The 12,366-nt window shown below is 39.8% G+C and overlaps 1 protein-coding gene across 50 annotated transcripts in view; it reads left to right on the top strand.

The window, feature by feature from the left end:
* The window catches only part of LOC125437741 (deleted in malignant brain tumors 1 protein), a 45,089-nt gene that overhangs the window by 23,185 nt on the left and 9,538 nt on the right, over positions 1-12,366 (top strand). For 48 of the 50 annotated variants that reach the window (XM_048505656.1, XM_048505633.1, XM_048505679.1 and 45 more), the window contains 7 exons: positions 989-1,402; positions 2,957-2,992; positions 5,937-5,954; positions 6,621-6,644; positions 7,794-8,114; positions 10,220-10,252; positions 11,734-11,912. In XM_048505656.1, the coding sequence (XP_048361613.1) occupies positions 989-1,402; positions 2,957-2,992; positions 5,937-5,954; positions 6,621-6,644; positions 7,794-8,114; positions 10,220-10,252; positions 11,734-11,912 (1,025 nt within the window). The remainder of the gene's footprint in view (positions 1-988; positions 1,403-2,956; positions 2,993-5,936; positions 5,955-6,620; positions 6,645-7,793; positions 8,115-10,219; positions 10,253-11,733; positions 11,913-12,366) is intronic. The other 2 variants (XM_048505647.1, XM_048505629.1) reach the window with 2 other exon arrangements.

Genomic DNA, 12,366 nt, shown 5'->3' with positions numbered 1-12,366 from the left:
CGTTCGATCCCCAAAGGGGTTGCGACCCACAGGTTGAGAACCACTGTTCTAGGCCTTAATTTTTGCAAAGTAAATTCATGAGGGGAGCCCATGAAGGCCAAAAATAGCCCTGGAAAGGGTATCATTCCCTTCCCTGTCATGACCCCAGATTTTGGAGAATTCTCCAGTGATGGGTCCAACGGCAGCCACCAGAAACTAACTAGTCACACAATTGGGAAAGGTCTGGTGATGCTAGCCATTACACAACTGGGTACAAGCCAGCAGAGGCTACCATGCAATTAAGCCTGGAGATGTCAGCCACCATGCAACTAGGCATAGCCTATCCCCATGGCAACCGCCATGCAACTCAGCCCAATCCAGCAGAAGACCACAGGAAACTAGGCTACTAAGCAATAATGTCTGGCCCATCTGGCCTGGTTTCTCACTTGTTGCACTATACCATTGCAAAATCCACAGGCCAAGATTATCCCATTATTGCTACTGCAAATGAAAAAGCATATTCAGTGGCAACAGAGCATACACAGGGACATTTTCTGTGTAGTTTCTTTTCTTGCTTGCCAGTTTACAGCCCTTTCCTCCACCAGACCATCATGTTTTTTTAAATCATAAATTGTTATAATGTTATAGTGTTGTGATGCTACATGACTTTCCTCAGGACATCTTGTTTCAGCTGTGTGGAACAGACCATGGAGTGCTTTTGATGAATTGGTGCTGCTTGGTCAACCAAATATTTTCATCTATGTTAAACAGCTGAAGAGTAAAAAAATATATACAATATGATTCAAAATCTTTTTAAAAGGTTGAAAACAAGTTGATTTTTTCCTACACTTTATCTGATTCATTGGGTTTATCTGATTCATTGGGTTCTCTAAAAGCCAAGCATAGCTAGTAGAGCAACCAAATGAATGGAAATTGGAAGTTTTTGCCATGTGTTAAAAGTTGATAGTAATATTCACCTGAAAATTGCTTCTTTCCTTCTTTTTGCCAGAATCAACCACAACGTCTTCCTTTTTGCCAGAATCAACCACAACTTCTTCCTTTTTGCCAGAATCAACCACAACTTCTTCCTTTTTGCCAGAATCAACCACAACTTCTTCCTTTTTGCCAGAATCAACCACAACTTCTTCCCTTTTGCCAGAATCAACCACAACTTCTTCCTTTTTGCCAGAATCAACCACAACTTCTTCCCTTTTGCCAGAATCAACCACAACTTCTTCCTTTTTGCCAGAATCAACCACACCTTCTTCCCTTTTGCCAGAATCAACCACAACTTCTTCCTTTTTGCCAGAATCAACCACACCTTCTTCCCTTTTGCCAGAATCAACCACAACTTCTTCCTTTTTGCCAGAATCAACCACAACTTCTTCCTTTTTGCCAGAATCAACCACAGGGGAACATAAAGGTAAGGAGCAGTTATTGCCACATGCCTGAAGTCCACCATTTTGTTTTTCCTGACAAGTGTTCTGGATGGGTGGGTGGATGGATGGATGAATGTCTTCCTTTAACGTCTTCCTCATTTCCTGCCCTCCGTTCAGTCTATGGCAACATCTCTGTGCAACTAATAGGACAGCTTATCAGATGGTGAGAGATACAGGCACTACTCATGAAGTTATGGGGTGTCCAAGCAGACCTTGTTCTCTTTGGTGCTCCCTTGGACATCAGGCATATTTTCTGCTTAGGAACTGCCTTTTCGTATAGTTGAGCAGCTTGGAAGACAATCTCCTGCTGACTATGTTAAATAGCTGACAAGTGCATAAATATTTTAGACGATTCTGTGTTTTCTACTGTGCAGTAAGAAAAAATGAAATCAGATGTTAGATGGCCAGTCAACCCCATGTTTTCCAATGGACAGCAGACCTGTCTTCTGAGCAGCTCAGATTCTCTTACATATGCATTTGCAGCTATGCAGATAGCTCTTTGAGAACAAAGAAAATGAAAATGAAAACTATATATTGTTGGATTCGGCAGGAGTCGCTGAGTACAACTATGTGTGCTTTTCTGGCTGAAAAGCCATCCAGGATTGGAGCCCACAGAGCAAACGTCCTGGGGCCACCTTCAGCAAATGGCAATAGGGAGAATCCCTCCAGTGGCTCACAAAATTTCGGGCACCAGTTGAAGGTGAAACAGAGACCAAAATGGTCAGGCAGGAAACATAAGTCATCTTCTGAGCTCTGTATTCTGCACAGCCAGGCTGGAGATGTTTTGCTGGTGGTTTAGGGGGAACATTTGAACATTTTTAAAGCTATCTTGAGCAGAAATAAGGCATATTATGGACATCTTGGGGAACAGGCTGTGTGAAGTGCCTTCCCAGGACTTGCGTTCTCAGGATGTCTTTAGTTCAGTTGTGCAGAACAGACCACAGTCATTCATAAAGCCTAGCTAATGAGATTTCAACATTCCTGTTGCTTTCCACAGTCTGTGGAATGTATGGAGCAAGTTGAGCATCACTTAAATATAAAAAAGCACAAGTGAGCTTGAGCAGAACATCTTGGAGAGATGAATTTGATATAAATATTTGAGCTTTGTTCCATCAACTCAGGGTATAAAATTTTAAAGGTTCTAAACAGTTTGAATTGGAAACAATACTGATGGGGGATTAATGAAGACTGGATGGACAGCACATTGCTTGAGGTTGATTAATCACTTCTGAAAGAACCTCTGACAGCTCATAAATTGGCCATCCTTGTCCAACCCTGCTGCCTGGAAGAAGAAAGAAGGCAAAAGTACCTCACATGCATCTGCTAAAGTTTAGGACTTGCCAATGTGGCGTAACATGTAACTGCTCTCATTCTGCCCTTTGTGTTTTTTCTTATTCTAAACAATTCTTCTTTACTGACCTTGACACATATGCCCTATCAATAAGTTGGTCAAGGTTTCTAACAAAATCACATTTAATTGCAGAGGAATTTGTTTATCGCAATATTGTTCTCACACTTCTTCCTTTCTTTTCCCCAAGAACCCAGCCCAACTCCCTCAGAATCATCTTCGTCTGGTAAGGAGCATCTTTTGCTATAATTAAGGCCTGGTTTAAAGATTATGTTGCCCATGTGGAAACTGAGCTGAGACCCTGGATGAAGTGGGAAATGAAAGCACTTTCTCATTGTTGTCTTTACCTGACCTTTGGAATGCCAGTAATGTTTTCTAGTATACCATTCCTTTGCTATCAATTACATATTCAAGAATAATAATAAGAAAAATTTGGATGTATACTCCTCTTTTCTCAAGGAGTCTCAAAGCGAATTACAAACTACTTTTCTCCTCCCACAACAGACACCTTTCCTCCTCCCACAACAGGTGGGGCTGAGAGAGATCTGAGAGATCTGGATTAGTCCAAGATCACACAGCAGGCTTCATGTGTAGGTATGGGCAAACAAATCTGGTTCACCAGATTACAGTACACCACTCATGTGGAAGAGTAGAGAATCAAACCCAGTTCTCTAGATTAGAGTACACCACTCCTAATCACTACTCCACACTGTGAGTGCCAACAAAGGCCCTGTGATTTTTCAAGCAATTCCAGGAAAGAAGTCCTACTGGCATCTTTTCTTTTTGCACTGTCTAGTAATTACTGTCTTTTTTGAAAAAAACATCCAAAACCTTCACAAGTATTTGTAGTTTCTTAAGTGAAATATTTCCCAAATTCTACTGGCTCTAATCCTTTCTCCTCAACCCAATTAACAATTACATCATTAAAATGCACACTTTGGTGGATTCTGCACAGCAAATGTATAGCAGGTTGCAATCATTATAAAGGAACCTGTTGTTACCCAGCTTAACAGTTATGAACTATATTTTTATAGAGCAATAGGGAATTACTCGGCTTGGCAATAAGAGAGGCAGGTTGGGAGGGGATCTTTTTAGACTATATATACCAGAAACGGCTTGAAACACATCTGCAGAAAATTCACAAAAGACCAGATTGTAGTTTAAATATTTTTATATAAATTTTGTTTGCAAGCAATCATACAGCAAGAAATCAAGGCACATACACACAGTTCCTAGGATATAAACAGGGAGGAGAAGATAGGTTGGATGATAGCGCAGGGAGTTGGGGAAGCGGGGATCATGCATTACCTAAATTCAGCTGAAGAAGATCTTGTAGAAGGCAAGGATTTAAATGACCAGCATCTGAATCCAGGCAAAGGACGATATCATGTCTCAACCTAACTAGACCAAGAGAGGTGCAAGCCAGTATTGAGCACTGAGTTTAAGGTGTGTAGGCTCTTTTATAGGGTGGATCGCTGGTTTGGTGGGAACTTCAAGCTTAGGTTTCATTTTATTTGGAATTTCCATGCTGGACTTGCTGGCTTGAGCTAATCAAAAGCTCTATCTATTATTCTAAACCCCGGGACAATGGAGTCAATCGCTCTTAGATTGAATCAGGAAGCACAGAATGGCTTTATGCAGAGTAACTCTTTGGAGCCTCCACTCAGGTTATTCAAATTTGGCTGAGGCATCAGATTAGGAAGGGATTGATTGGTTTAGGAAAATTGTATCAATAGGTTGAGGAAATGCAAGGCAGCAACCATTTGTTGCAGAGCCATTTTCTGAAAGGTGTAGTGAAATGTAGCATCAGATACCAAGGAGGTTTTCAGCATCTATTGCATCACAGTAATTCAGTGAGGTGTGGTAATCAAGATCATGTCTATAGTTAATGAGGCTTCCAAGAATCTGTTGCTTGGAGTAACCCATTCACTGATTTAATTTTGCAAAGCAGACCTTTTGCCTGTGGCCTGCTTCTAAGTGGACACACTGCTACACACACAAAAATATGAGAGATGGCTTCTGCCAATGTAGTTTAACAGGAAAATATTCTGAAATAATATATATTGGGGTGTCAAGGGCAAGGCTAACACTGTTGTCCTGTTTCCCATTCACATCCATGCAGTGCAGGCAGCTATTGGAACATGGAAACAATCCGGGTTGCTTTTGCACCTTCACAGGGAGATAAATTTGATAAATTTGCTGCCACACATGCATAGTTACCCAGGCATAAATTGATAAACCCTCGCAGCCATGCTGATCATCCCACAATATGATTAACTGCATTTGCAGCATGCAAAAGAAAAAGAGACCTCCTTGCAATGGCAGGGCAACAAAGAATGTATTCCTGCTGCCCAAATAACCCCACTGGGAAAGACACACTTCCCAGTGGCATAAGTATGGGGTGAAGAGGGTGACATTCTAGGACTGAAACCCCAGTGGAAGATATTTAAAGTCCCCAACCCACCCGGGCATGCTCTCCTATGCCAGCATAGCTTTGGGGTAGCAAGCCCTTCTGGGTTTGGGCACTGCAGAGCTCTGTGGCATATGCGCACCAGCATATTTACTCTTTCTGCTAGTGTAGGTGTCCTTTACACAAGCATAGTAGGCAAACTCTGCAATTCCCATAACCCATTCACACACACACACACACACACAGCCCAGATTGCGCTGTTAAAATCCCAACTGAAAGCAGGCTAAAGTGCCTGTGACATAAAGATTTCTCAGCTAGCTGAATATTATAGCTGAGTGTCTCCTGGTTGGAGCTGCTGTAGTTTGCCATGAGAGGGGAGACTGAGGTCAGAGCAAAGCTCATGATTGAGGCCAGTCTGCCCTTCTAAAACTTGATTCTATACAGTATTGTTCTCATTCCAGTTCTGTCTTTTGCATACCAACTATTGAAATATCAAAACTGGATACTTGGTTGATCAGAAATAGAAATGAAAACATAATCAGTGAATACTACTGGCAAGTGCCAAAATTGAACTTACAATTTATCTTATTGCTGGATTTTCTCCTTAAGAGTTTGCAATACTTCCCTTAATTCGCTGAATGTATGTGATACTGTACAAAAAACATGTCATTTTAATTGGAGCAAAACTTACTCTTAACTTTGTATTGCTCTTATCCTCTGTTTCTTTCTTTTCTGTAAAAACTAACCACTGCCATCCCAGAAGAAAGCAGTTCCTCTGGTAAGGACCATCTTGTACTACTTGCTAGAGAGCATTTGTTTAGTGTACATTGTCATTTAGTGTAAAATTATGATTGTCACAATACATATCTGAGTCACTTCCCTTCTTTTCCTTCTCACAAAAATATGGCAGTAAACTACAGAAAAAGGATTTCTTTCTTTCACTGTAAAATAAATGATATTCTCTCAGTAAGATGACAGTGAAGGGGGTCTTTTGTTACAGAAGAAATATTCTGCAAGAAGCCAATAAAATTTTTGTAATACAAATAAAGCCTGATTTGCCAGTGCAAACCTTTGGATTCTGCCAATTCTGCACTTTAAGGAAGCCTTAAAAATATTCCATTGCTTGTATCCAGTGCACATCTGTATTGCAAAATAGCTCACATCATGGAACTAGTGATGAATCACAATAATGAAAATATTATGCCCTGCTCGTTCTCAACTCCAATTAATCATCCACTTAAGAACTGCTGACAATGCACCATATTATACTGGATTGCAGGGGAAATTATAGCTGGGAAATATATGTCAAAAAACTGAAGCAATTGCACACTGGACCTATGCCTACAGAAGAGCTGCTAACTTAGGGAAATCTCTGAGATTGTAGGTGAAATTAGAGCTGAATAATGTATTCTCTCTGCCATCTCTTATACCTTTCTCGTCACAGAGTCCTTAAATGCTCCTTATTCTGGTAAGTTTGATTCCTTTTTGGTTGGCTGAATTTACTGAAGATTGTTATCTTATTCAATGCACCTTGGTAGAGATGTAGTTATAAGGAAACGAAACATAGTCATCTTTTTCTTTCATTTCAATGAGAAACCCATTGCACTGTGACATGTCAGAAAATCTGCCTGTGAGAGGGCAACACTTAAAGCCAGTTACATAGAACTAAAAGTCTGTGATAGTCTTTAGGCAATTCATTAACTAGTAATCCCTAATACTGTGTGGAGAATGACCATTTCCTCTAATTATCACTCTAATAAGTTCCAGTCTCCTGAACAAGGAGATGAGAAGTTTATTTATTTTGGGCATTGGGTGAAAACTTTGTATCCTTACTCAGTGTTGTATTCAAAACTTTAATTTAGAATTTTATTTCAAATTATTCTTGAAATTATCAAGTAAATAAGGATTAAAAAGTACATATAATTTCCTACTCAGCTTGCACTTATTGATGAATTTACACTGAACTGCAGATGTGCCTCTGAGCATACAAAGATACTTCCCCAACAGAATCATTGGACAGGCCCATGGTCCATTCTGCACAGCACAAATAAGACGTCCAGAGGATGCAAAAAAAGACATCTTGGGGGAAAAACTTCTCACAACTTTTCCCCCAAGACATCCTCAAGATGCCTTATTTCAGCACAAGCCGTCTTATTTTGAAGATGCTAAAAGGAGAACTGTTTCCCTTCAAGTCATCTGTGAGATGCTCCCCACCTGCTGTGCAGAGTTCAGAAGCTGAGGCATCTTATGTTTCCTGCCCAACTGTCAAGCTCTCTAGTCAGTTTCCTACTCAGCTTGCACTTGACTTTTTGTGCTGCTGAAGGGATTTTCCCTACCTGCAGCCATTTGCTGAAGGTAGCCCCAGGACGTTTGATCTGCAGACTCCAATTATGGGTATCTTTTCAGCTCGTTCTGCCAATTCTGGCAACACATAGTTTTCCTATTTTTTTTAATTTTTGAGAAGCTGTGTTCAAGTAAACACATACATGAATAGGAGAATGTTAGCCACTCAGAAGATGGGTCTACAGTCCATTGAAAAACTTTGGATAGACCTACACTCTATGGACACACACACACACATGTATATATATATGTATATATAATCTTTTTGTTAAAGTTCCCAGGGAAGGTTCCTTGAGACTAATGAATGGTCGCAACAAATGCGAAGGTCGCGTTGAAATTTACCACGATGGCATGTGGGGAACAGTCTGTGACGATGGTTGGGACATGAAAGATGCACAGGTTGTGTGCAAACAGCTTGGATGTGGATCGGCGCAATCAGCACCTATATATGCCAATTTTGGTCAAGGTGCAGGACCTATTATGTTGGATAATGTCCACTGCGCAGGGAATGAAACTTACTTGTTTCAGTGTAATCACTTACCTTGGCGTTCACATAACTGCGGTCATCATGAAGATGCCAGTGTCATCTGTCAAGGTATGTCTGCACAATGCCTGTTTCTCTTGTACTTTCAGTTACATTTTTCTTTCCTTTCAATCACTTGAAGAATGTTAATAGAGAAGGGCATATGTGAATATATAGTGCAAGGTGCATTTTTTATTTGTCTAATAAATGAAATACCACATCTGAGTTTCTGAAATACTTGCTAAGAAATTAGTATGGAGAATATCTATCCAATATTTATGGCAATGTCCAATTTTTATGCATAAATTCTGACATAAATGTGTTGTAAAAATCTCACTCTCTTTACCACATATATTCCTTAACTTCAATTTTAATGCAGTATATAGTTCTAGTTACCAGGAATGGTAAACGTCTGCAATGTAAGTGGCTGGAATTTATAATAAACAGACCATGTTTTTATTGGATTGAATATTCTTAGGGAACTGATCAAGTAGGAACATATCCAATAAGACATTTATGCTGCTTTTTGTAAAATAGGGCCAACGATGCAATCTCCAATGGAGTTATGGTCTTCCAAGCCCATTGGTTTCTGTCGTATTTGAAGGATGTACCTCTGCTTTGGAGCACAACGTGTGCTACCAATGATAAAGTGCTAAGGGATGGAATGTTTGACAATGAACCCTCCAATGATAAGGAAAAAACCGAAAAAACACTAAAATGTTTTTAAAACCCACAAACGGAGGGGCGGAGCTTCGGACATGAATGGGGGGGGTTCAAACCCAAGAACCCCCCCTTACCTACATCCATGGGTCAGTGCCTGGGAAGGATGAGTTGATGTTGAAGTCACTTCCTCCATTTCTTCTAGGAATTCTCCCAATTCTATAATCTCTACCATAGAAATTGGGGAAAATCCTAGACTATCAACCAGAAGTGACATTACTTCCAGGCAGAGAGGCTGTTTTCTGTGATTACACATTTAGATGATATTCTCAGAATTACTCTGGTCTCTATGATAAAGATCAAGCTCTATGGTAAAGAGCCTGTTAAAGACAAGTATTTCCAGCCACACTATCATTCTTCCCCCTCCAATTTTTTTAATGACTAAAATGAACAAGGGCAGGTGGGAGATTGTCTGCTGTCACCAGGAAAATGGCAGTCCTATAAGAGTGCATATATAGAAGAGAAAAGTATCATTCATTGTAGATTATGCTCCTGTTAAAACAAAATGTCATGGACTGACTGTATTAGAAAGGCCAGGCAAATAATATGAAGATAGAGAGTATCCAAGAGGAATGCTTTTTTTAAAGAGTTCCCAGTTATCTGGCATTTGCTTCCAAACTTCCTTACCTTTTGAGTCCTGCTGATGCTCTGGAAGCTCTCTGTCTCTTAATCTACTTCCACTCTATGGTGGGGTAGCAGTGGCAGTTTCACTCAATTTCCCTTCTTTTTTCTGTTTTATCTTGGCAGCACCAGTGTTGGTAGGTGTCTGTTTTTGTTAGTCCAATTTTTTTTCTCCCCTGTGCAATGGGTATGGTTAGGTTAGGATTCCTAGTACTAGGTATATGGGGATATGTAGTCAACTTGTACCAAGAACTCTGAGAAAAATACATCCTAGTGTTTTTAGTTCTTAGTAGATCAACTTGTGTTTCAAGCTTCTAAGAAGTGGGGAAGGCTAGACTACCATGTGTAAGGGAAAAAGATATAGGCTGCCACCACTGCCATGTAAAAGGAGAGAGGGAAAAGGAAAAGGAAACAACCAGCCAACTGCCACAGAGTTCTCTGGTAAGAGAAAAGCTTTGTGGACTTACGGAAGTTAGTATTACATGTACTGACTTTGTATTTTAATTGATGTCATTTTTCAATCAATTATCTAACTGTCCTTGTGATTTTAATTTGTAGATTTTTGTGGATTTCATGGGTTTTAGTGTTATACTGTCACATAACAAATTAAAATAATCAATGGTATGTTGAATGTTTTGTTGATGGACTTCCTAGAAGCACCTGATTGGTCATTGTGTGAACAAGCTGCTGGACTTGATGGGTCTTGGTTTGATCCAGCATGGCTTTTCTTTTGTTCTTATGTTATGCTCTTATGTTCTTAATGTGTTTGATTGAACAGATACAGAGCCATTTGACATAGAAAGAATCTCACTTTTCTTTTGTTTTTATGTATACAGATAAGATAAAGACAACAGCCGGATCTTTTACAAGTGAGTTCTATTTTCTCCATTCAGTATACAGAATGTACAATAAAATGTGGGTAGTAGAATTAGCAATTCAAACAAAATGTCTGACATTTGGAAACTGAGGATCTGCATGCACATCTCCCCCTGAAGAAAAATCCATGTTACATTATATTCATGTGGAAAACAATATACTATTAATTACTCCTTCTCCTTTGCAAAGCACCCTTGGTGATTCACCTGCAGAAGGGCATTCATTGCTTACTGAAAACAGATTGCAAGATAATACAGGTCACTAAAATTTTGTTACATGAAGGAGATCTGTGGATTAGTGCCTGGGAAGGGTGATTTGGGGTTGAAGTCACTTCCTCCATTTCCCCTAAGAATTCTCCCAACTCTATGGTGTTTACCAAAAGGAAATTGGTGAACCATCAACAAGAAGGATGTTACTTCCAGACAGAGAAGTTGCTGTCTGTGATAATACACCTGGGTGATATTCTCAGAATTCCTCCATTCTCTGTGATAAAGACCAACCTCTATGGTAAAGAGCATGTTAAAGATAAGTATTACCTGCAACACTGTCATTCTTCCCCCTCCTGATTTTTCCCATAACTAAAATGAACAATGGCAGGTGGGAGGTTGCCTGTGGTCACCAGGAAAACAGCAACCTTATTAGAATTGCATATATAGAACAGAAAATAATATTATAGTTTACACTCTTGTTATGAAATTGTCCTGGGCTGTCTTTCTTATATTAATGTGCAAATTCCTCTGTCTCAATTCAGATAGGCCAGGCAACTAAAAGAAAAAGAGAGTGTATCCAGGGGGAATGCTTTTTTTTTTTTAAAAAAAGTTCCTGATCACTTTGCATATGCTTTCCCAACTCCTTGTTGGGTCCTGCAGATGCTCTGATGATTATCTGTCTCTCTACTTACTCCCCTCTATGGTGGCAGTGGCAGTTTCACTAATTTCCCCTCTTCTTTTTTTCTTTATCTTGGCAGCACTGGTGTTGGCAGATGTCTGTTTCTTTTACTCCATTTTTTCTTCTTCTCTGTGCATTGGCTATGGCTAGGTTAGGATTCCTGGTACTAGATATATGGGGATATGTACCAAGAACCACGAGAAAAAGGAAATATCAGTGTTTTTAGTGCTTGTTAAAGCAACTTATGCTTTAAGCTCCTAGGAAGTGGGGAAAGGATAGATCACCATGTGTAAGAGAAAAAGGCAGAAGCTGCCACCACTGCCATGTAAAATCAGGAAAGAAACAACCAACTAACAATCACCAGAGATCCCTGGAAAGAGAAAAACATTGTGGACTTACTGAGTAAGAATTACATGCACTTACTCTGTATTTTAATTAATGCCATTTCTCAATTAGTTATCTAACTGATCTTGAACAGCCAGTCAAAGCCACAAGAATTCCTTTTAAATTAGTTGATACTTGATCATGTACAAAGTCAAAAATTTATGTTTAGGTGCATGACACTGTGTTTCTGTCCATCAATTAGAACTCACATGTTCTGGAGGATTCATGCATGCACGCATCAAGAGAGTCTATATGCAGTCACTGGGCTACAGAGCATGGGATTTGCATCTGAAACAATCGGACTTTTCCTGTACACGTGAAATTACTTCAGACTACATTAACTTCAAGATACCATTTCATGGTTGTGGTACAGTAAGACAAGTAAGAAATGGGAGGTGGTATTAAATTTGAAACCAAAATCATGTTCTGGTTTTTTGCCACACACCTATCATATACAGACAAGAGAAGTACTTCTATTATTCAGTATGCAAGATGGGGAAGAGATAAAATAGGCTTCACCATGGTGGAAAAACTGGGAGGTGACATAGGGAAGCATACTCTCCCTATTTCACTCCCATCCACCCCCACCCCCACTGGAGATTTTCCCCTTTTCATGCCTTATGTAAGAAAAAACATCAGCATTGATCAGGATATCAGATCCTGATTAGGAGGAACCCAAGTTAGAGTTAAAGTCAGCATCAGGAGTTACCGTAAGTGTAGCTGAATCAAGAGGAAGAAATTTGTCCTGCAAGGGTATAAGAAGTGTGAGTGCCCCGAACTGTCTTCTGATTTACATGTCCTAAGAAAAGGACAGCATTATGTCTGCAGTAGTCCT

This window comes from Sphaerodactylus townsendi, linkage group LG08, assembly GCF_021028975.2.
Source record: "Sphaerodactylus townsendi isolate TG3544 linkage group LG08, MPM_Stown_v2.3, whole genome shotgun sequence".
Taxonomy (NCBI): Eukaryota; Metazoa; Chordata; class Lepidosauria; order Squamata; family Sphaerodactylidae; genus Sphaerodactylus; species Sphaerodactylus townsendi.
Note: the sequence above shows the minus strand (reverse complement) of the source record. Positions and strands in the feature narration are given on the sequence as shown.